The 24,913-nt window shown below is 40.9% G+C and overlaps 4 protein-coding genes across 4 annotated transcripts; 1 reads left to right on the top strand and 3 right to left on the bottom strand.

The window, feature by feature from the left end:
- Nucleotides 1-999: 999 nt before the first annotated feature.
- LOC102710011 (tetraspanin-3-like) lies at nt 1,000-2,039 on the bottom strand. The gene is made up of 2 exons (XM_006651968.1): nt 1,401-2,039; nt 1,000-1,266 (listed from the first exon to the last, which is right to left on the bottom strand). The coding sequence occupies exons 1-2, from the start codon at nt 2,037-2,039 to the stop codon at nt 1,000-1,002; spliced, it is 906 nt and encodes a 301-aa protein (XP_006652031.1).
- A 4,194-nt stretch (nt 2,040-6,233) lies between these two features.
- On the bottom strand, nt 6,234-7,217 carry LOC102709731 (tetraspanin-3-like). Its single transcript, XM_006651967.1, has 2 exons — nt 6,663-7,217; nt 6,234-6,485 (listed from the first exon to the last, which is right to left on the bottom strand). Exons 1-2 carry the CDS (start codon nt 7,215-7,217, stop codon nt 6,234-6,236), a joined length of 807 nt encoding a protein of 268 aa, XP_006652030.1.
- Nucleotides 7,218-8,207: 990 nt separating this feature from the next.
- LOC102719189 (cleavage and polyadenylation specificity factor subunit 3-I) lies at nt 8,208-11,224 on the top strand. Its single transcript, XM_006650853.3, has 5 exons — nt 8,208-8,387; nt 8,546-8,643; nt 8,731-8,776; nt 8,871-9,020; nt 9,282-11,224. The coding sequence occupies exons 1-5, from the start codon at nt 8,241-8,243 to the stop codon at nt 10,917-10,919; spliced, it is 2,079 nt and encodes a 692-aa protein (XP_006650916.3). The 5' UTR covers nt 8,208-8,240; the 3' UTR covers nt 10,920-11,224.
- Nucleotides 11,225-12,796: 1,572 nt separating this feature from the next.
- On the bottom strand, nt 12,797-19,892 carry LOC121053846 (tetraspanin-4-like). Its single transcript, XM_040521830.1, has 2 exons — nt 19,479-19,892; nt 12,797-13,069 (listed from the first exon to the last, which is right to left on the bottom strand). Exons 1-2 carry the CDS (start codon nt 19,890-19,892, stop codon nt 12,797-12,799), a joined length of 687 nt encoding a protein of 228 aa, XP_040377764.1.
- Nucleotides 19,893-24,913: the final 5,021 nt, after the last annotated feature.

Below are 24,913 nucleotides of genomic sequence, written 5' to 3'. Positions count from 1 at the left end.
ATTGGCTTATCTAAAGCTCACTTTAGAAAGGCCTGCAACTATATATGTACAGTGCGTAGTAATTAGAGTTTTTTTCTCATCCTTGAGAAGGTACCGTGAGGTACCACTCTTTTCTATGTAAAATTTGCTACCTTCTGATACTTAACGTATTAAGAGGTACTAAATTTTACGTAGAAAATAGTGATACCTCTGGTACCTTCTCGAGATGGTACAATTGCTCTAGTAATTAACTACGTACAGGAGATTGAGGAAGCTCTATCTACTCGAGCCGATCCTCGCGTAACATGTATCCCAAAATTTTGCTCTTAATTTTCAAAAACTTTTTTTTAAAAAATAAACCGTGTCAAAAAATTATTATAAAAATCATTCGGAAGCTGAACGTCAGAACGTACCTGTCACGCTGGGTTATAATGTCGTTTCAGTGTCACAAACATTGACAGTAAGCTTTTATCCGAGACGGTTGTTACCAGGTCATCCGAGCCAGGGGCGTAGCTAGAGGGTACGGTATGTCCCGGCATATCATGCGCTTCATGTTCGATATATATAAGTGTGTGTTTATCTCTAAAAAAACTCATATGAATATAAAGTGTGTTATTTAGTGTATATATATCGTATCATATTGTCAATTTTATAATTATTATAAATTTTCTTAAATGGATTTATCAAACTGTATTTAATATTTTTTAGACGGGCATACCCTTAGCTAAAATCCTACATTGGACATTGGTACCAGACCACCTGACCAGGTTCGGCATGGCAAAATTTGGGGTTAGTTATCCGGCACGAAAAACGTAGCAATATATTAGTACATAATTAATTAATTTTTAATTATTAAAAAATATAAAATAGATTAATATACTCTCTTTGAGTGTCCATGAAAATAGTGGGTGATTCAACATTTGAGTTACAACATAACAAATACCATTCCTTGGATTGACCACAAGCAGATGTCTTTTGGTACATGCAACGGCTTCAAATAATTTCATATCCCATAACGGGTCATTCCATCCGCCAACAGTATGTAGCAATGAGCATGATGAAGCCGATAATGGGAATCCAGGCAAAGTTATTCCATGCTTTCTTGGTGTCGTCGAGGAAGCTTGCCTTGCATGAGTCACACCGGAAGCAGAGCGTTTCCTCGTCGTCGCTCCACCTGCTGCAATCCCCGTTGGTTACAACGGCAGGGTCAGCAGGTGTTGATGTGGGTGTCGTCGTCCCATTCACAGATGTGAATGCACATGATGATGGTGGCTTGCAGCATCCATACTGCAGCAGTATTCAGTTATAATTAAGGCGAGGTTACAATTGACAGAGGAATGCCAATGGAGTAAAAAAGAGATTTTGCTTAGGCTGACTATAAGTTGTAAAATTAATATTCATAACCCGAGAAAAAGCGGTACCTCAATTGGCGACATTTGTTGAAGGCCGGCATGGATCCGGCGTTCCTTGGCCGGCCCTTGGTACGACGATAGCTGGCGGAGGACGAACACGCCGGTCTTTGGGCCGTGCACCATGGCTGCTGGTTGCTTCACGGCGAAACAGACATTCCTATCGCGGATGCACGCACTGGTTGCCGCCCAGTAACGCGGGTCAGCCACACGATCCCTGAGCCACCCGCTGTAGTCCTCGAGCCTGTACTCGAGGACCTTTCGTGAGCCAAGGTCGACGCCTCCAACGGCGACGTAGCCGAAGATGACGAAGCCGAGGAGGGCGACGATGGCGATGAACACGCCGAGAAGATGACAGCCGCAGAGGCAGACGTTGTCGAGCATGTGGCCCAGGCAGCCGAGGACGAGGACGAGCATGAGGAAGAGGGCGATGGCGATCATGGGCCACAGAAAGATGCCATGGGTGCAGACGATGGGGGCCATGAAGAGGCCGGCCACTAGGAAGATGGCCGACAGTTTCAACGTCAGTAAAAATGCGAAGAAATTTTTCCGGGACATACTTTGTGTCGTCGGCATTCCCTCGAGCTCATCTCCGGTCTCTCTCGCCGATTCCAGTATTGACGACAGGCCGTCCTTCACGAATGCCGCCATCTCCCTCTCTCTCCCTCTCTCTCTCTCTCCTTCACACAACGATATGATAGAGGGATCGATCGATCGATGAAACAGATGAGCTAGGATATGATCAAGCTAGGCAGGCAACTACTGTGAGTTTGCATGCTCTCCGATCTTCTCCTGCAGTATATTAGTGTGATCGAGATAGATAGATATATATAGGGGTTTGAGAGCTTGCTCAGAATTGGAGCTATACCTGGTGGTCTGCTTATATAGTGCTAGCTTTTGGGAATTGGGATGCATATCCATCCATCCTGTTTGTTAATTCTTCTTTCTGAAAAGAGAAAAACTAAGACTTCAAACCAGTCACATAGTTTAGTGGCACCATCTGCATCTGCATCGATCGTGCATGATGTGAAGAGAAAGTCAGCCAAGAAAGAAGGAATTATGAAGCTAGCTAGCTAGCAAGACATCTTCCAAGCTGAGTATATATTCAAGTAGGAATATTAATCAGTTTGTTGTTTGAACTCTTGCGCCGATACTGTATTAATTCGATCAACTCTTAACTCACCTCGACATCCGATCGATCCTCTCTCGATCTCTCACGTGCATGCATGCTAGCTCCTTTCTTGGTTCCACGATGGCCGGCGCGGCTGCATGCTAGTTCCTTTTTTTTTTTTGAGAGAGAGAGAGACTTCGATTAAAGAAAAACGACTATGATATCGGTGCTCTTTTATTAGTGCCAGTGGATGCATGCACTAAGTTGACATTGCTAAATTGATAGAGTTCTTCCTAAAAATATTTAAAAATAGCTAAACTTATGCAGGATATTTTTAAGTACATCTACCAGCAGCTGGCTGCATCAACGGAGGAGCGTGATATATACTATATATGCGCAGTAATAATGCATGATTATGCTTTAATTTTGATGGAAAACATCAAAAAAAAAATTTGCAGCGCTACAAGCAGCCCTGCTTGACTCAAAGTCCATCATAGCACCGGTGAACAAGGGCTGCCGCAAGATCATGAAGCTCAAGGGCGGGTAGGAGGATGAAGGCCATCGTACGTACGTGGCGCCGGGCCGGGCAGAAGCAGTGGCATCATATCACCAAAAACAAGAGGACCATCCGTGATCCCCATGCAGTTACCAAATAAAGGTGGAAGTTGTCATGTTCGATCATAGCAGATTAAGCAGCTATAGAAAGATGTCATTCGTCATTTCGTACATCTCGCGTGCATTTTGAATGTCTTAGTTATACTTATTCATGGTCCTCCTGTCCTCGTGGATTGGTTCGAACATAGCAGACACAACACGCTTTAAGTTTCCAGTCACAAGTGCAGAATGCAGATTCTTCGGGAAGATGGCATCCAACATTAGGGCTTTTCCAACCCATAACACTAGATATAGTTTCTATCAGCTCCACATCATCAAAAAACTAGTGCTAGACGCTACTCTTCCAATGCAAACACCACTATTCCATACTTCAATTTAATGCTACTTATCTCACATGATATCTTAAATGTTGTGTAGAAACCATGTCTCATGCAAGACATGGTTTCATTTTCTTTTCTCATTTATTCACTTGCCACATCATTTTTCATTCTAGATGGCAACTTATTTAATGTTATGGACACCATCCTAGTCATTGGGTTGGGAATGCCCTTATGGCGTGGAGAGTCCATACGTCTACTACTCCGTCCCAAAAAAAGAGGATTTCTGAGTTTTGTAGATCGAACGTTTGACCATCCGTCTTATTTTAAAAATTTATTAAAAAATTGAAAAAAATTAGTCACACATAAAGTACTATCCATGTTTTATCATGTAGTAACAATAAAAATATTAATCATAAAAAAATTTCAAATAAAACGAAGAGTCAAAAATTCTAAACAAAAACGCAGAAATTCGTTTATTTTAGGACGGAGGTTGTATTGTATAGGCATAGTTGAAGATGATTGTCGCACATGATAATTCAAGAAGGACATATTTATTATTTTTGAGAAAGTACCTCTACATAACAAAATTTATGGTCAAAATTATAGTAAATTGGTATCTTGAGTTACAGAGGAACTGAAAATATTAAATTTTACAATAGAAGATATGGTACCTCTATACACTTTTTTAAAAATGGTAAAATTGGCCATTCAAGAAATAGCAAGGTTAATTACAATGGGCTCCGAAAGTCAAATGAACCCAATGCTGCTACAGCCTACGGCAAAAGATAAAATGAAATTAATTCAACGTCATTATCAGAATCAACCAACCATGGCTATGTCATTTGAATGCTTATATATTGATAGCTTTTGGGATGCATGCATCCATCCATCCTGTTTGTTAATTCTTCTTTCTGAAAAGAGAGAAAAACTAAGACTTCAAACCAGTCACCATAGTTTAGTGGCACCATCAATCTGCATCGATCATATGCATGATGTGAAGAGAAAGTCAGCCAAGAAAGAAGGAATTATGAAGCTAGCTAGCTAGCTAGCCATCTTCCAGTTGAGTATATATTCAAGTAGGAATGTTAATTAGTATGTTGTTTGAACTCTTGCGCCGTTACTGTATTAATTCGATCAACTCTTAACTTACCTCGAGATCCGATCGATCCTCTCTCTCTCACATGCATGCATGCTAGTTCCTTTCTTGGTTCCACGATGGCCGGCGCGGCTGCATGCTAGCTAGTTCTTTTTTTTTTTTTTGAGAGAGAGAGACTTCGATTAAAGAAAAACGACTATGATATCGGTGCTCTTTTATTAGTGCCAGTGGATGCATGCACTAAGAGCAAGTATAATAGCTGACTATAAGCGAGCTAAGAAGAGATGAGAGAGGAGAAGCTGGCTATTATAGCCAGCTCAGGCACAAGAATCAAGATACCATGTGAGAGAGACATGTGGATCATGTATTAGAGATGAAGAGCTAACCATTAAATGAGTGGGCTATAAAAAAACTATAAAGAGTCTTATAGCGAGCTTGTTAGTTATATTATTAGTCTTGCTCTAAGTTGACATTGCTAAATTGATAAAGTTCTTCTTAAGATATTTAAACAATGGCTAATCTTATGCAGGACGTTATTTTTACCTACATCTACCAGCTGGCTGCATCAACGGAGGAGCGTGATACTATATATGCGCAGTAATAATGATTCTGCTTTAATTTTGATGGAAAATATTAAAAACAAAATAGAAAACCTACCGAACGGCGCCGTTCGGACGGTGCGGCATGTTACGGCAAGAGCGCGTGGAGACAGACAATGTCCAGACGCTGACAGATATGTGGATGACGATCTGTTTTAATTATCCTGTACTGCAGCGGAATTCCGTACGGTAGTCGTTCTCCATAAAAAATATTTGCAGCGCTACAAGCAGGCAAGCAGAGCCATTGTCACCTGCTTCACTCAGGTCCATAATGGCACCGGTGGACAAGGGCTGCTGCAAGATCATGAGGGTCAAGGGTAGCAAGACGAAGGCCATCGTAAGCAGTGGCATCACCAAAAACAAGAGGACCATCCGTGATCCCCGTGAAGTTACCAAATAAAGGTGGAAGTTGTCATGTACGTAGCAGATTAAGCAGTTAGAAAGCAGGGGCGAAGCTAAACGAAATAGAGAGGGGTGCCACTCACTTTTTCTTCGTACTTTGAACCATGTGATTATGTCATATGCTTTTGTTTGGATTAGAGAGGCGTATATATGGTGCAAATAAATGAACTTTAGGTAAAAAGTTTTCTAGATAGGGTTCCTGGGAGCCCCCACAAACAAATTAGCTCCGCCCCTGCTAGCAAGATATCATTCGTCCAATTTTCTTGGCCCAGGATAACAGCTAAAGGTACTCTTTTGAGTCCCAACATGGACTCGCCCGCCATATCCTTGTGCCACCCCTCTACCGAGGCTATTGTGCCCTTCAGAAGTCAAGTGTGGTCTGATGATGCTATTCGCTCCCGCTCTTTTTTTCTCCATAGTTTATTTTTCAGTTTTTACTTTTAAATCGCTAAGAATATGATTATAAAAGTTTTATACATAAATTATTTTTTATTTATAAATATGTCATTTGGATTTTTCCCTAGAAACACCAATCAATCATCCCATCGTCTTCTATTTGAAATACACGACAAACTGAATGGAACATCACAATTTATTTGAATTCATATGGGCGGGCCCGGCACTCAATATTATTTGGCGAAAAACTAGTGCCCAATTACTTTTACATGTTTAGATAATATAATTCTGGTACACAAACATTCATCAAGCAAATAGCTCCCTCTGGCATCTACAAACGAGAGCGATCAAAGCGAGAGTGGGAGCCCAAACAAAGGCAGTCCAGGCCTTCTTGGTGTTGTCGAGGAAGACTGCCTTGCATGAGTCGCACTGGAAGCACAGCGTCTCCTCGTCGTTGCTCCACCTGCCGCAGTCAGCGTTTCGTGTCAGCGTCGTCGTCGTCCCATTCGTATCATCCCTGATCATTGCACATGATCGTGGTGGCGTGCAGCATCCAGCCTGCAACAGTATTTAGAGAAGGAAATTATGATCTTTTCTTTCAATATTGGCACGATTAGACATAACGACACGGATGATATATAGGAGAGAAACGTAACGACGCGGATGATAGGAGAGAAACGTAACGGAGCTGTGCAGAGGAATGCATGGGATTGCAGGAAATGGCTGGTTAATTACCTCGATGGGCGGCATTTTGTGCAGGCTAGTCATAGCATCGATCCGGTGTTCATAGGAGTATAGCTCGCGGACGACGTCGGAGACGACGCCGGTCTTGGGGTCCTCCTGCCGCCGCCGCGTGACGCCGGCGCCATCGCCGCGGCAGACGTACTCCTCGTCACGGAGGCAGGCGGCGGTTGCTGCCCAGTACTGCGGGTCAGCCACGCGGCCCTTGAGCCAGCCGCCGTAGTCCTCAAGCTTGTACGTGTGGGCCGTCAGTTGGCCGAGGTCGACCCCGCCGACGGCGACGAAGCCGAAGACGACGAAGCCGAGGAGGGCGATGACGGCGACGGAGACGCCGACGAGGTAGCACCTGAAGAGGCTGTTAATGCTGTTGTCCTGTTCGCGGGAGCAGCAGCGCAGGATGAAGACGAGCATGACGAAGATGCCGATGCCGACCGTCGGCCGCAAGAACACGCCGTGGGTGCAAACATCGGGAGCCTGCAAGGGGCCAACCACCAGCAGGAACAGCGGTGTCGCGAACTCTTTCACTAGCGATAACAGAATGAACAACATAACCTAATTTAATTTTTATCTCCCAAACTATATGTCTCTCTCTCGATATGTATATATAGATGGAAGGAAGAAGTGAGCAGCTGAGAACTTGAGATCGAGTTGCTATAGCTAGCTAGCTCCGATGATGATATGATTTGCTTGCTTATATATTGGTTAATTTTCTCCTAGATCTGGAGTGATCCCAGCTCCCAGCTGGAGTCATCTTTCTTCTCCTTCTTCTTGGCCAGAAATACAAAGACTTGAAGCTAGTCATCATATTTTAGTCGCGGCATCACGTCGAGCACATGCTGTTCTTGAAATGGGGCTTATCCGATGCCATCTCGTTGGTCGTGATGCCATACAAGTATTTTTCCTTTTCCATTTATGTTTTATAAAAGAGGAGGAAGTCTGCAAGTCAGCGCCTGACGCTACACTGCCGTTGTACTAGTAGTAGTCACGGCACATACGACAGACAAATGGCGGTGAATCCGAGCACCATGCCGGAGATAGATCGGAGACTTCGCGGTGGCTGCTTCTTTGTTTACCGAGTTGTTTGCTATACATAACGAGCTAAGACGTTGGCTCAGCTGATGATGAATATTATTCTTAAAGAGTCAAGCCGAGTCGAGCGAACTAGTGGGACAGTTTTTGGCCCAGATCCAGGTGAAAACCTGGAAGCCAGTAAGAAGCATGAAATAATTAGTCATATTTTGTGACTAAACATCATATTTGCAAACAAAAATTATTTGTAAATAAAATTTTTATATACATATTTATAATGATCTAAGAGCTAAATCTAAAAAAAAAAATTCGATAAAAAAAACCAGAAGCCTAACCCAAAACCAAAAAACGAGGTGATGCGATTAGCATAGGGTTTACACCATTGGAAGGAGACATTGGCCCATGAAAGTCCAGCTCCGACCAAATTTTGATGGGCCGCATTCCATCTACAGCCCAACCTTGATAGGTCTCCATCGCCCGCGGAAAAGCCCTAACCCCTCTTCTCCTCCTCCTCCTCGGAAGCGTCTCCGGACTCGGGTGGAAATGGCGTCCCTCGCCGCCGCGCCGCCGGGGAAGCGTCAGGCCTCCGGCGGCCGCGAGGGAGACCAGCTCCTCATCACGCCGCTGGGCGCGGGCAACGAGGTCGGCCGCTCCTGCGTCTACATGTCATTCAAGGGCCGCACCGTCCTCGTGAGCATCCATCCCTTCCGTTCCCTTCCCTCCAAACCCTAGCTGCACCTTCTCTTCCACACCACTCCGCACTCCCTTGCTGCTGATGTAAATTTCTTCCTTTCTTTTTGTTTGTCATGTGCTGTGGTGTGGTGTGGTGTGGTTGGATGCTTGGATAGTTCGATTGCGGCATCCACCCTGCTTACTCCGGCATGGCGGCTCTCCCCTACTTCGACGAGATCGATCCCTCCACCATCGATGTCCTACTAGTCACCCAGTACTCATTCTCCCCTCTTTGGAGCCTTTTTGTTTTTCACTTCCTGTCTGCGGGCCTCTTGTTTAACTTCTGAGCTTAAAATTGCAGCTTTCACTTGGACCATGCTGCCTCGCTGCCCTACTTCTTGGAGAAGGTAATGCTCAGATGTTTTTGCATCGACGGTGAGTGCAGAGAGATGGTTCTGATACCATTCCATGTCCTGAATTTGCTTCGTTTTTATTTGGCAGACGACATTCAAGGGGCGAGTGTTCATGACCCATGCGACAAAGGCCATCTACAGGTTGCTCCTTTCTGATTATGTCAAAGTGAGCAAAGTTTCTGTGGAGGATATGTTGTTTGATGAGCAGGACATTCTGCGTTCCATGGATAAAATTGAGGTATATATCTCTGAATGGACTTAAATTGTCTACATGCACTTGGATGACCCCTTCCAAATGCCTATTCTAGCACAATCTTGAATGGCCAGAAATCCTTTTAGTGATCTGTAATTAATTAAACAACCTATAGCACCTGGGTGTTGCTCGCTAAACATCACCAATTTCCTTCCGTGCAGAAAATTCAAATTATTCTTATGATGATTGAAATCTTCTATGTACCACTGGGAATGGATATTTTGTTAACATAAAAATATCTTGCAGGTCATAGACTTCCACCAGACATTGGAAGTTAATGGCATACGCTTCTGGTGTTATACTGCTGGCCATGTACTTGGTGCTGCAATGTTCATGGTGGACATTGCTGGGGTTCGCATTCTTTACACTGGTGACTACTCCCGTGAAGAAGATCGCCACCTCAAAGCCGCTGAACTCCCCCAGTTCTCCCCTGATATTTGCATTATCGAGTCAACTTATGGTGTGCAGCAGCACCAACCTCGCCATGTACGAGAGAAGCGCTTCACTGATGTGATACACACAACTGTTTCACAGGGTGGGCGTGTTCTTATCCCAGCCTTTGCTCTTGGAAGAGCTCAAGAGCTGCTACTTATACTGGATGAGTATTGGGCCAACCACCCAGAGCTCCATAAGATTCCAATCTATTATGCCTCCCCTCTTGCCAAGAAATGTATGGCTGTCTACCAGACATACATCAACTCCATGAATGAAAGGATTAGGAACCAGTTTGCACAATCTAATCCCTTCCATTTCAAGCACATTGAGGCTTTGAATAGCATAGATAACTTTCACGATGTGGGTCCATCAGTGGTTATGGCAAGCCCAGGTGGTCTCCAGAGTGGTCTCTCCAGGCAGCTCTTTGATAAATGGTGCACAGATAAGAAGAATTCATGTGTTATTCCAGGTTATGTTGTGGAAGGCACCCTTGCAAAGACCATTATTAACGAGCCAAGAGAAGTGACACTTGCTAATGGGCTCACTGCACCGCTTCATATGCAGGTCCACTATATCTCCTTTTCTGCTCATGCTGATTTCCCTCAGACAAGCACCTTCTTGGATGAGCTCCGGCCACCCAACATCGTTCTTGTACACGGAGAAGCAAATGAGATGTCAAGGCTTAAGCAAAAGCTTATTTCTCAGTTTGATGGGACAAATATAAAGGTTGTTAACCCAAAGAATTGCCAATCAGTAGAGATGTATTTCAGTTCTGAGAAAATGGCCAAGACTATTGGCAGGTTGGCTGAAAAGGTACCAGAAGTTGGAGAATCAGTTAGTGGCTTACTTGTAAAGAAGGGATTCACATATCAAATTATGGCTCCTGAGGATCTCCGTGTGTATACGCAGCTGTCTACAGCTAACATTACCCAAAGAATTGCTGTCCCATATTCTGGTTCTTTTGAAGTCATAAAATACAGACTGAAGCAAATCTATGAGAGTGTGGAGTCATCAACAGAGGAGTCTGATGTTCCATCATTAATTGTACATGAGAGGGTAACCATTCGCCTAGAATCAGAAAGCTATGTTACGCTTCAGTGGTCGTCTGATCCCATCAGTGATATGGTGTCTGATTCTGTGGTGGCCATGGTGTTGAACATAGGCCGTGAAGGTCCAAAGGTTGTTCCAGTTGAGGAAGCAGTGAAGACTCAGGAAGAGACAGAAAGGGTGGCCCAGAAGGTAGTTTATGCTCTTATGGTGTCGCTTTTTGGTGATGTCAAAGTTGCAGAGGAAGGGAAGCTTGTTATATCTGTGGATGGACAAGTAGCACACTTGGATGGGAGGAGTGGTGATGTTGAATGTGAAAATGCTTCCCTGAAAGAAAGGATCAAGACTGCATTCCGTCGTATACAGGGTGCTGTCAGACCAATTCCGCTTGCATCATCTTGAGCTGAAGGCGTTAAAATTGCACTAAATCTTAAATGCGTCCAATGATTCCTAGTTGAACAAATTAGCATTATCTGTATGTCTGCACATAGCGAGCAGGCATTTTTATCTGGCTCCAGATGTCCAATACTGCAATGTGTTATAGATTATCACTGCTCTGGGCCATCTTAGTACCATTGAAACTTGAAACACCAGCTGTAACATTCTGTAACCATTTCTAACTGTTATCTGCAATTTTACTCCTTTCCTGCGAAATTGATCTTAGCTTCCCTGTTCTTTTCTTTTCCCAGATACTATTCTGATTTGCCCATTTTTCATTAGTCCAGCTCGTAATGTACTAATTAGTCTTAATTGAAGAGTATTTTCATCCTCAAGGTACTAGTGCTAGGAGGTGCCACGGGTAGAAACGGCATTTTCAATATTTCTCCCCTTGAGCTTTTTCTTCCCTTTCAACTTCTCCAATAACTTACCGTGCCGGTGACGGCTTCTTCCGCCTCATCTCCGTGCAGAGTCGTCCCCGGTCGAACTCCACTGGAGACTTATATATATTCCCTCCGTCTGTAAATGTTTAACACGGTTGTTTTTTTATACATATTTGATCATTTATCTTATTTAAAAAATTTACATAATTATTAATTTTTTATATCATTTTATTTATTGTTAAATATACTTTTATGCATATATATAACTTTACGTATTTTTTGAAAAAATTGAATAGGACGAATGATCAAACATGTATAAAAAAGTCAACGGCGTCAAATATTTAGGGACAGAGGTAGTATATCGTTTGGTGTCTTAATTTGTGTGTGTAGAGACTTATATATTTATATTTAACAAATTCTCATAAATGTCTCAAATGTCCTCCAGTGGAGACAAACGCTATATAATAGTTGTACCCCACTATGACATCAATAAATTTAGTTGATCACATTTTCGTAAAGTAATCTAGAGCGTCAAATAGGTATGACTAATTTCACAGGGCCTAAATGTAAATACAACTACTTTTTTTTTGGAAGAATGGTTTTACTGTTACAAAACTAGTTGTGCATATTCGATAGTATAAATAATATGAAATGATCTACCAGAAAGCTATATGGACAACATATTTATAAATGAAAAATAATTTGTAAATAAAAAAATTATATTCTTATTTTTAGCGATCTAAAAGTTAAGGTTGGAAAATAAATTTCGATAAAAAAACCTAAAATTAACTCCAAATTTAATATTAAAAATTCAAATTTTGACTAACGAACATAAGCATAAGCAAAAAGACAGAGGTGATAGAGTCGTAGATCTCGTCGAGCTATATAATTTGGATGCAAAGTTTGACTTTATCTAGCTTCGTATAACCAAATTTACAATGAATTTCCTCACTGTGCTTTGATAAAAAAATTACAATGAACTATAAAGGCCCTCCACATAAAAAAATTCAAAAATTTGAAATATATAAATAGAAAAAAATACTTTTGTAAAATATATAAATAGAAAAAATTTTCAAAATGTGTGTGCTCCACGTGCTACGGCAAGCGCGGGAGAAGCACATGATAACCTCGAAAGACTAGTGTTGAGCCCAATTTTAGCTAGCCATCCAGCATGTCTGCATATGTAGGTTTTTGTTTGGGCTTTCTTCTTCCAAAAGCCGGGTTGTTATCAATATAATGATCTTTGCTCTAAAAAATAAACTATCATAACACATGAGAACTGTGCACAGCAATATCTAAAAGACGATAACAAAATCATGGCAATTTATCATATGCAGAGAGTTCTTCGAGTGTCCAAGGAAACAGTAGCTAGGGTGATTCAACATTTTCAGTAAGAACATAACACGAGTGTCGCCCTGTCATCGTCTTTGGTACAGCAAAAGGCTTCAGGTGTCACCGTTAATTCTTGGCGAGTGTCCAGCATGAACCTATGACTTTGATCATCAAGCCGACAAGGGGAAAGAGGGCAGCTTTAGTCCATTTCTTCCTGGTGTCGTCGAGGAAGCCAGCCTTGCAGGAGTCGCACTCGAAGCAAAGCTTTTGTGGGTCGTTGCTCCACCTGCTGCAGTCGACGACTTTAGCTCCTAGGTCAGCGTCCCCTGTTTTGGGTGCCCACGTCGTGTCATTCATGTATGTGAATGCACACGATGACGGTGGCTTGCAGCATCCAGACTGCAATGACAAGAGGAATGAAATAAAACAAGAGAACCAAGGGAACAACATAATCACCACTGAAAAAAAAATAAAGGAAGAACAGTAAATTACATTGGTGGCATACTAAGTTATCAGGTAGATGCAATCTAAGTACATAAACTTGTAAAATGTTCACCATGTATGATACACAAACTTATGTAATTCATGTGAATCATGTCCAAGACAACATATTACAACTAATCATACTGAGTTAGAGTCTGATTAAGATATCACATGCACACGTGAGGACATAAAAATGTCACATATGCAAATAACTTTTATATATACTTTGTATTTATTTTGGTCCTCCACTATATTATCTCCACTGGAGGCTTGTTTTATATTTATATATCTTTTATATGTACAATCAACATAACTTATTCTATTGTTTATATGGGTTGATTGAACACATGCATATCACTTGATATGCAACCTTAGAGCATTCCTGACGGTACATCTATCTTATCCTCCATGCTGAAAATAGAGGATAAAGGGTAAAAATTGAGCTCTAACAAAACATCCATCCCATCCTCTATTTTTGAATGTTATCCATATTAGGAGAGAGAAACTCTATATTTAGACGTTCTCTCTCCATCCTCTAAAAAGATATAGAGGATGTCATATATAGATGATCTACTGGAGTACAAAGAGATATGAAAGATAAAACTGTTCTAGATAATCATTCAAATAAAAATATGGATAACCAAATTTATATGAGTTATTGGGGATGCTCTTACATGACATCTTTAGTCCGTGTCCAAAATAGTGAAGTTACTCATGACGTGTCTTTCTGTCGTTGGTGTGTATGCTCTGTATAAGTTTGTATATTAAAACAAGCGATCTTTATGTAGTAAATTACAGCCATCTCATAAATTTACGTACCAATAGTGCAATTTACTCAAGAAATAAAAAAAGGAAAAACAAATAATGCAAACTGACTACGTCTACCAGTACAAGAACCAAGAGGCAAAGCTACAGTTAAAACTTTGGGGGGGGGGGGGGGGGGGGGGGCACCGCTTCATCATGTGTATAGAAACCATCGAAATTGCATATTGAGAAAATTCATTGCATATCCCTAAAGTTTCATCATATATCCAATATCCATGAGTTTTGCCTCCTCCTTTATATACATTTAAATTTTGGTTTTAAAACCTTCCATACCCATACCATTAGTTGGCAACGTGGCCATTTAATTCATACAATAAGGTTTGTTTTGAACTTAGGCAATTGAAAAACCATAGAAATTTATGGAGTTTATTTTTAAAAAATTTATTGTGTATCTCTATAGGATAACTATTCTATATCTCCTCCCTCCCAAGGCCCCAAAACCAATTTCCACTTTAACCAAAGGTTGGTCAAAGGGCCTCCCTCACGGGTTAACCCTTTTTTGGGTTTCCCCCATGTTGGAGCATGAGCTCGAGCAGGGGACCATCGGGACTCCTTTTTGAATTCGGTCCAGGGGTGCAAGCTAGTTAGGGCCCGAAAGCCTGTCAATGGGAGCAGATAGAAAACAGAGAGAATTGAGGGGGGTCGGGCCCCTCAATGGACGCAAGAGAAATTATACAGGTTCAAGCCACCGTGAGGCGTAACACCCTACTCCTGTCGCTTGTGAACTATAAGAGTAAATGTTACAAGCTTATGTGAGAATGTTCCACTTATCTTCTTCGGTTCTCGGTCCCTTTTTTCATTGGGCAAGGACCTCCATTTATACTGCAAGGGGACACCACAGGGGCCACGGTTTTCCCTACTTGCTACGCACATAGATTTATTCTTTTCAAGATTGCTGCGGAGGTCGTGGATAGTCAACATGTCACCATGCTGCCATCGTCTGGTCCCATCGACCAGTGAGTGAAGGAGGGGGTAATCCCTTGGACTGGCGGTCCGAATGGGAGGCCGTTCCTCCTCTCATGCGGTCGTCGTCACATTTAATGCGATGGTGATGCGAGGGAGATATGCCATCCCTGTAGCAAAATGGTTGTAACTAGACGGTCAGAGATAGTATGACTCCCCTCCCGTGGCTTTTCTTAGGGAGAGGCATGGGCAGGAGGCGTGCGCCTGTAGCCACATTTAATGCGGCGAGGTGCGCCCCTGCAACTGCATTAAATGCGGCGTCACATGCACCAGACGCCCTTCCATCGCCATAAATACGATAGTTGGGTGCTAGAGACACGCTGCGCCCGCACATGTGGTGGGGCCCGCATGCGCCATCCTAGGCCGCGGGGGTCGGGGGCGGCCCGACCCCTCCCAACCACAACCGCCTAGTGGCCTTCTAGGCACGATCCCCTAGAGGCGCACGGATTGCTAGGGCCCGACCCCCTTTTTAGGGGTGCAAGCATGTGGGCCCACAGAGTCACGCGCCACACACATGCAGAGGATACCCCGGGGCCATATCTTCAATACCCTATGTCCACCTAAGCTCACCCTTAGCTCATAGGAACTGTGTAGTAATAGTACGGTTATCATGTAGTAACAACATTGCTTATATGCAGTAATAATATTAAAACATTGCCATGACGGATCTACTTTTTAAGCATTTTTTCTAATAATAAGGTACAAACGTTTTTTAAAAAATAATATATGAAATGATAGATAAAGTTGTTTAAAGTTTGGAATCTTAATAATCATTCCTCGCCTCATAGGAACTGTGCAGTAACAACACAACTTATATGTAGTAACAATGTCAAAACATAGCCATAAAAGATCTATTTTTTAAAAACATTCTTTTCCTAACAATAAGGTCAAATGTTTTTTAAAAATAATATATGAGTGAGAGATAAATTTGTTTAAAGTCTGAAATCTTAATAATATCTATAGAAATTGTACAAGTATACACTAATGCTATGGTAAATAGTTACGCGTAACATTGCAACTTCTACATAATAACACTCACATGTCCTTGCAATCTATTGAAGCATGGTTTCGTATAGATTATAGTTGCACATACTAAATTAAGAATATAGTTGCTTACATGTAATAGCACATTATACTAACATTATTATGGATGATAGTACCACGTTATGTTGCTATAAAATATGTGCATTGTTACTATACAATTGCAGTAACATTGTAATAGAAACGCAGTAACACAAAAATTATGACCATAAGTATGACTCGTTGCTAATAATTTATTTTCTTGCACCATATGTTAGTGCAAAACTTGTAGGTTATTACAATTTTGCAGTAACACGGAGTGTGACGATGCTACTAGTACGTATGGAGAACTAAAATAGTGTATTCTCAATCTTTAGAGAGCAATATCTAGCGTGTCCTATATTATTTTTAAAAACCATTTTTACCACAATGCTTAAAAGGTTATTTAATAAACTAGATCTGCCATGACTATATTTTGATGTTGTTACTGTAAATTTGTTGTTATATTACTATACTTTAGCTTTCATGTTATTGCACTATTCCAGATATGCGGAAGTGGCAAAAGGTGGAGGGCGTTAATGGACGGGTTTGACTGGTAGAAGAGCACTTTGACCAGAGTGGGAGGGGGTTTTGGGCCCTTAGAAGAGGGTGGGAGATGGATTTGTGCCATGAGAGGGGAGGATATTGTTAACTCCAAAATTTGACAAATTTCCGTGTTGAATTCGGATATGGAAATGTGCAATCGCCGATAGAAAGTTTATCCGAAAGAGTTCGAATTCAATAGGGAATCATGAATACCATGGCATGGTGGCATAAATTTATTTATTAATTAGAGTTATTTAGGATTTTTATTTTATCTCTAAGAGAGTTAGAGTCCAATCGGGACTTATGTGTTAGAGATAGAGTCTACATATGAGTTTGTTATTTCTTTTTATTTATTAGGAGTCGTATGTCGTGTCCAACATAAACTAGCATCCACCCGAGGGTATAAATATGTATGCCTAGAGTTATTGCAAACCATCTACATCATAATTTAGATCGACTACTTTTGGCGCATCGCCACCCTCTTCACTGAGGTTTCAACTCTAGCGGAATTTGGCACCTGACGTGGGCTGCATCATCTCGATCTCTGGCGGAGGGGCAAGTCCTACATTCCGTCGGACCACGGACTGTCTCGGTTCAGTCCGATCTTCTAATCTAGTTGTGCGATTGCTAGTTACTGCATCAGTTTCATTTTGAGTTACCTTTGTATCTTGAGTTGATCTGGTCGACCACTTTGGACGATCTACGTTGGTTTGATATTTTCTATTTGACATATTCAATCTAATACTATCTCAATTCGATCTGATCTAGTAGATTGTGTTTATCAGATGGTTTATATCAGATCAATGTATTTTGTTTATTGTTTTATAGGAGTACCAGCCGATAAGTTATCAGTCATCGGCTCACTAGCTTGAACTGTCTCGGTTGGGTCCGATCTTCTATGATTATTCTTAGTAATTTGGGCTAGATATTTTATAGATCTTAGTCGTTTGTCAGTCATTTATAGCCAATGATCTTTGCCGATCTACATGTTCATTATATTTATATCAATAGAATAGTCGATTGCCTTATTGCACTATTTTTACACCAATCTGCTTGACTTAGATAGATCAACAGTTATTTATGTTGCATCGACTTATGATAATTACATGCAAGTTGGGTTTAGCCGATCGTAACACATGATTCATTGTTTATTCTAAGTAATTCGCCAGTTTATTTATTAGCCTTATCGATCTTCATGTTTTCTATAATTATATCGTGCTTGACTGCATACTGTCTTGGTTAAGTCCGATCTATCTATATTTGGTTCGTTCTGGTTATAGGGGTTCGTCCGATTGACTAAGATTTATAAACAATTTGGCGGGTTACGTTGGTCTAATATTTAATTCCAATATATTTCTGTTAAGTTTCTAGCCGATCCAAGTTTTCAGCAGCCGATCGTTTATCCTATCAGCTAACCGTTGTAGCACCAACATCTAATCGGCTAGATTATTAGTTACATATCGGCTCGATAGCCGATCGGCTTGTTTTATTTTTCATCTTGTCAATTGCAGGATCAAACTAACTGGCACGTCATTCTAAGAATTTAGTTCCTACACTGGAGCTGTCTAAGATTGACACTCAATCCTGCGTGTGTGACACGTCAACGTTCACATTTTGACGTCAACAGATATGTATATGTATAGAGCAATTTTTACCATCCTTGAGGAGGAACTAAGAGGTATCACTGTTTTGTATGTAAAATTTGATACCTTCTAGTATCTAAGGTATCAAGAGGTATCAAATTTTACATAGAAAACAGTGTACCACTTAGTACCTTATAAGAATGGGAAAATGCTCATATATATATAGAGAGAGAGCAAGATTAATACGTGCACCCCCTTAGTATAAGTTATTCTACACCCCACCCTTCCAAGGCCTCTTAAGGTCCATCCCACCTCTCACCCTTCTCTCAAGGCCAAAAACCACCTCTATCTTATTTAAAGCCTGGTCAAATGATTAACCCCATCGGTCAACCCCTTTATGAGCTTCCCCTCATGTCTATCTAAGCTCACCTCTCGTCTCATAGGAATTGTGCAGTAACACGACGATAAAAATACAGTAACACGACGACTAATTTACAGTAACAACGTCGAAACATACCCATGAGGGATCTACTTTTTTAGAACAATTTTTTAAACAATATGATACAAAAGTTCTTAAAAAATAATATATGAGGTGAGAGATAAAGTTGTTTAAAGTTCGAAATCTTAAGAAATATCTATAAGGGCAGTAATCTATGCATTAATAACACTATGTTGTTATAAAATATGTGTCATGTTACTGCAACGTTGTGATAGAAGTGCAATAACATCGTGATATATATGCAGTGACATGTGTGTCGCACAATTACAGTAACATTGTGATAGAAATACAGTAACATCATAGAAGAAGTACAGTAACATCATGATTGTGTACCGTTTCTACAGTACAACTAATGCATGTGAGAAAACTAAAAATACTGTATTTTCAATCTTTAGAGAGCAATATCTCATGTGTTCTATATTATTTTTTAAACCGTTTTCATCACATTGGTTAAAAAATTATGATTTAAAAAACTAGATCTGTCATGAATATATTTTAACGTTGTTACTGCATTTTATAAGATATGTTATTATAGTTTTGTCTTCGTGTTACTGCACTTTTCAGATAGACATGAGTTGGCAAAGGTGAGGCGTGGAGAAAAGTCAAATGACAAGTTTGACCGGTAGGATTTAGTTTTGTGCTGGCTAGAAAAGTGGTTTTGGGCCTTTGGAAAGGGTGAAAGTAGGTTTGGGCCTTACAAGGGAAGGGGGCATAGTAGTTTTGCTATATTATATATATATATGTGTGTGTGGGGGGGGGGGAGAGATATGATTTATATTGTATTGGTGAGCCTGTCACACAAATGCATGGAGAGAACCAATGAAACGGGAGATGAAGTTGGTAGTAGTACCTCGATAGGCGACATTTGATGCTGGGACATCCCGTGTTTGTTCGTCCACCGTTCGTCCGAGGATAGCTTGGGGACAAACATACCTGACTGTGGGTCGCGTTCCAGTTGCCTCATGCCACTACAGACGTCCATGTCGCGAAGGCACACGCTGGTTGTTGACCAGTAGTTGGGGTCGGCCACACGACCCTTGAGCCACCCTCCATAGCTGTCAAGATTGTACTCGTGGATTTTGTTGGATCGATGGAAGTCCATCCCTCCGACTGCTATGTAACCGAAGATGAGGAAGACGAGAAGGAAGAGGAATGGGATGAACAAGCCGAAGCAGCAGCACATGAAGCAACCCTCCTCATCGAGCAACTGGCCGCAGCAGGCCGAGATGGAGATGATCATGAATAAGAGGCCGATAGCGAGCATGGGTCCCCAAAAGATGCCATGGTTGCAAACCTTGGGGACCTTAGAGAGTCCGCATAGTAGGACAATCGACCCTATAAATATTGCCACAATGGCATTTAGGCTTTTCTGCTTTTCTTCTCGTGTCATTCTCTCCCTCCCTCGATCCCTCTCGACTACACGACACAACACAAAGAGACGAGGAGATTGCGAACGTGGGAGTTGCTGGTAAGCTACCTACCTGGTTTGCTTATATATGTGCTTAATGCTCTTTGGGAACAGTCGTGGGCAGCGGCTCGAGTCGAGTGGACTTCCTCACTCCAGTCATCCATCCCAACTCATTTTTTTTTTCCTTCTTATGACTTGGAAGAAAAACAATGACCTGGATGCGAAGACTTGAAACAAGTCACCATAGTTTAGTGGCGCCATCACGTGGACGAGCGTGGACCTGACCGCCTTGCCGTCTTATTAGTATTAGTATATATAGGAGTAGTACGTAATTCACTCGATCTATCTATTCCACGCCGCTGACTTTCCTCCTCGGTGGCCGTGGCAACTGCCAAACAACAAAAATTAAGACTTCGATATAAACACCCTAAACCAGTCACGGTATAGTTTAGTGACCCAGTCACGTGGAGGAGCCAGCAGCCATGTCTCTTCTTTTTATTTAAAATTTAAATTTTTAATCTTAAATTTATTCATGAATTTTAGAGTTTTTTCATCGTATTTTATTTTTAGTTCGCTAAAAACATATATATAAAAGTTTTATCATAAATTATTATTATTTTTATTTGTAAATACGTTGTTTCATCTTTTGTTCACCGGAGAATCGAAAAATATGATTCCATATGACACGCACGCCAGTCGCATGCGTGCACATGAGTCTGACAAGAGATTTTACTCAAGTTTTTATTTTAATCCTCTCAGCCATTCTATTTGTAGATAAATCTAAAATTATATGAAAAAAATATTACATTTGACCAGTTTTTTCTTACTGTTCTTGTTCCCATCCATCGAGTTGGCTTCCCAGTGGAGTTGACTCAAAAGCTCAGTTAGCCGTGGATCTGATCTGCCCGCGGCGGCAGCCTCGGCAATGGACTAACGGAGAAGAAGGCACCCTCGTAGCATGAGGCGTCGTCCTCCGTATTCTACGACTTCTTCGGATCCTAGCAATTTTACAGAAATTTTAGAGAAAATAGTTTAATTCCTTCAAAATTCTTGTAGAAATCTTCCAAACCAAAGAGAGCCTTAAACGAATTGACGGTCTCAAGGTATGCCATCTTTTCCATGAAAGCAAAGCCTAGTCATACACACGCATGCATGCAGAAGTTTTGGTTCGAAAAATTTAGTTATTTGTCACCTACAAGAATGACACATCTTTAAATATTATTATTAAAGTTATCCTTACACAGTTACCAGTCGAGATAAGACTTTTTAATAATTTATCATTTTGTAAACGTGATGTACCAACTCGCACAAGAAACGTGAATCGGAATACAAATATCCATTTTACCTCCCCTCATCTCTCTTTCTCTCTTCCCCAAAGAGCCTGCACCCGTTAGCACGAGCAATCAAAGCTCGAAGCCATCGTTTTCTTCCCGAACCCCAAGCCCCCACCGGCCGGTGATGGGTGGATCTCCCCTCCCTCAAGCTTGAATTCAGTCGGACCTTCTCCGTTGTAACAGCCTGAGTTTTTTTCAAGCCTAAATCATAAGCTAAAAGGACATAAGTAAATTATTTTTGCTTAACGCAAGAGTTAACTAAGTGAAAATAAAATCATTTAATTAATTGGACCAAAAGACCACAAATATTTTTGTTATAGTTGTTGTGCCGAAATTGATTAACAGGGTATACATTGAAAATTTTAGACAAAACAGATTAAATTTTCAACAAATAAAAATCATCTAAAATTTAATTAAATCTTGGCGATTGTTTTTACCTTATCCCTTGAACGAGGTCCTTTCTTCCTTTTAGAGCCAAAGTCGGTTTTCACGCGTGTTGAGCCAAGCCCAAGCCGCCGCGACCGTGGCCGCAGCCGCCCTCTCTCTCCCTCCTTTCTTTTTTCTATCGTGTAAGATTTCTTGTTTCGTACTCTCCTTTTTGTTTTTTATTCATATGTTTCCTTTCGTCTGGGGAAGGTTTTTAAAGTTTGTTAAAATTTGTTGATGCAAAATTCGCATCAACATGTGAAGGTTTAGAAGATCTGCTTAACTCTTGTACAGGTTCTATCAAATCAGGTTCAAGGCATGCCGGTTAATTTAACGTCTGTAATTAATAAGGAACATATAATTAAATCAAATAACCGATCGGTCGATTGGTATAGAGGCACTGTAGTAGTGTAATCTGCTATGTTATTGATATAAAAGAAATAAGTGTGCAGACAAGCAAGGATTATCTGGTACAACCAAGTGATGATCCACCAATCTACCAATCTGATGGGCCAATAGCTCATAACGTATTGGATAGAATCTTATAAGACAGTGAGCACTATACATCGATCTGATATAAATTAGTTGGTAAACGTAATTTAATAAATCGGACCGAACCGAGATAGTGTTAGACCGAAGACATCAAAAAATGAGGCTAGATGCACTATTATTTCACATATATCTTTATCTCACTTATATATTTACTGTATCTATATATTTGATCACATGTAGAGTTCTTGTGATAGCCAATAACTCTCCTTATTTTTATTTTTTTTCTCTTCTCCACGTGTATTTATGGATAGCGTGTAGTCTAGATTTTCTAGCGTATCCTAGATTCATATAGATGCCAATGAATCTAGAACACACACACACATATATATATATATATATATATATCCTACTACCAGGTGTAGCTACTCCCTTCACGTCTAAGGTGCAGAAACACTTCTATACATATTTCTTCTCTAAAATTAAAAACTTTATACATGTAGTTGTATCATTTACATGAGATTTAATAGTGTCTATACTTTCTGTTGGGTGGGAGCAGAAACAGTTATGAAAATATTTTTCATCATGGACGTGCAGGAAGTAGCTACACCTGGTAGTAGGATCTAATTTTCATATATATATATATACACACACACACATTAGTGTTGACGTCGAAAATACGATCCAACGTGTCACACACGAAGGCCTAGGAGTCAATCTTAGACAGCTCCAGTGCAGGACCTAAATTCTTAGAAAGATACGTGGGTGTGCCAGTCAGTTTGGTCCTACAACTGACAAAATAAAAAATAAAATAAGCCAATCGGCTATAGAGCCGATAGGTAATTAAAAGTTCAATCGATCGGATGTTGAATCTGCAACAGTTAGCCGATAGGATGAACGATCGGCTGTAAAAAAACTTAGATCGGCTAGACACTCAATAGAAATAGACTTGAATAAAATATTAAACAGCGTAATATGCCCAATTACTTATTAATCTTAGTCGTTCGGACGAGCTCCTATAGCCAGATCAAACTAGACATACAGAGATTGGACTTAACCAAGACAGTATGCAGTCGAGCACGATACAATTATGTTGACGCTGAAAATAATAATCAACGGCACACACGTAGGCCTGAGATCAATCTTAAACCACTCTAGTGCAGGACCTAATTCTTAGAAATACTGGGCGTGTCAGTCAGTTTGATCTTGATCATGTAACTGACAAGATATAACATAGAAAACAGTTAACCCCGAAATCGCTATCGGCCGGATAGCCGATACCGTTCTAGCATCCTAGCCGATAGACTAGACAATCGGTTTTACAAGAATTTCATGACAGTGAGCATAAATATGCCCAATCGGCTGGGTCAGATGAAGGATAAACACTAAATAAACCAACCAACTAATTAATCTTAAAATATCGGACCCAGCCAAGACAGTCTTAAGATTAATCAGCCGATCGGACTACTTTAGTATTTATCACACGTGCAATCGATAGCCGATACGAGGCTAAGTGTGGAATTAAACATAAACTGGGATGCTATACTAATTCATCGGCATAAAACAATAATACATGACAGCATTCATTCTCATATCAGACCTAAAAGATCGAACCTAATCAAGACATAGACATTACAGATCTAGATACAATTATGCATGGAATCGACTAATTATTGTAGCACACGATCAATAAGATAGCAAACCAGCGTAATCTGCCAATCAACTCATTAAACTTGGCTGATCAGACAAATCTCTATCAGCATATCGTACCAAATATACATAGATCAGACCTAACCGAGACAGTATGCAATCTAGTACGATATAATCATAGAAATATGAAGACCGATGAGTTCAATGAACCAATAGATTACTTAAGATAATGATGGCTAGAACCCTAGCAATAAGCCCTTGCGAGCCCCTGATTTAATCTGATAACACAAATCCGGCAAACCAGATTGATCGGACCGAACTGAGACAGAATTAGGTTAACCGAAACTATGCCAACAGATCGAAGAGAAGAATCCATAAGGACTTGATCGAGAACCACTGCTACTTCAAGCTAAAACAGATTAAAGCAATAATAGAACTCAGCCCGCCGATCAATTAGGCAGAAGATCGGACTTAACTGAGACAGTCCTTTTCTAGTTGATCGACGGGTTTTGACGAGCAGGAACTTACATTGCGAAGCTGACAAACCCCGCGCCGAAAGCTCAAGCAAGTTGAAGGTTTTGAGGCGATGCGCCAAATTGGATTGATCTAGAGATCATTTACAAAGACCCCGTGCACTTATATTTATAGCCTTGGGCACTTATATTTATAGTTACTAACTAACTTGTAGGGTTCGGACTCTAATTGGATATAAGAATCCCAACCGAAATCTAAGATAAAACCTAATTAATCTACATGGACACATAATCAAAACCAAATCCATCTCTAAGCTGATACCAATCGGTCTCCAACTCTTGTCCGATTCGAACCCTATCGGCTGCATCTATATCGTATTGTTGACGTCAAAATGTGAATGTTGGTGCGTTACACACGAAGGTTGGGAGTCAATCTTAGACAACTCCAGTGCAGGACCTAAATTCTTAGAATGATGCGCGAGAGTACCAGTCAGTTTGATCATGC

Source organism: Oryza brachyantha, chromosome 3 (genome assembly GCF_000231095.2).
Source record: "Oryza brachyantha chromosome 3, ObraRS2, whole genome shotgun sequence".
In the NCBI taxonomy this organism is placed as follows: Eukaryota; Viridiplantae; Streptophyta; class Magnoliopsida; order Poales; family Poaceae; genus Oryza; species Oryza brachyantha.
Note: the sequence above shows the minus strand (reverse complement) of the source record. Positions and strands in the feature narration are given on the sequence as shown.

Bases quoted from the DNA above. Each gene is read 5' to 3' on its own strand.
- LOC121053846 (XM_040521830.1), bottom strand. From the start codon at position 19,892: ATGCTCGCTATCGGCCTCTTATTCATGATCATCTCCATCTCGGCCTGC. The intron at 13,070-19,478 runs GTACTACTACCA...TTGTCATTGCAG, and splicing joins ATCAAATGTCGCCTATCGAG to TCTGGATGCTGCAAGCCACC.
- LOC102710011 (XM_006651968.1), bottom strand. From the start codon at position 2,039: ATGGCGGCATTCGTGAAGGACGGCCTGTCGTCAATACTGGAATCGGCG. The intron at 1,267-1,400 runs GTACCGCTTTTT...ATACTGCTGCAG, and splicing joins AACAAATGTCGCCAATTGAG to TATGGATGCTGCAAGCCACC.
- LOC102719189 (XM_006650853.3), top strand. From the start codon at position 8,241: ATGGCGTCCCTCGCCGCCGCGCCGCCGGGGAAGCGTCAGGCCTCCGGC. The intron at 8,644-8,730 runs GTACTCATTCTC...TTAAAATTGCAG, and splicing joins GATGTCCTACTAGTCACCCA to CTTTCACTTGGACCATGCTG. The intron at 8,777-8,870 runs GTAATGCTCAGA...TTTATTTGGCAG, and splicing joins TGCCCTACTTCTTGGAGAAG to ACGACATTCAAGGGGCGAGT.
- LOC102709731 (XM_006651967.1), bottom strand. From the start codon at position 7,217: ATGTTGTTCATTCTGTTATCGCTAGTGAAAGAGTTCGCGACACCGCTG. The intron at 6,486-6,662 runs GTAATTAACCAG...ATACTGTTGCAG, and splicing joins ACAAAATGCCGCCCATCGAG to GCTGGATGCTGCACGCCACC.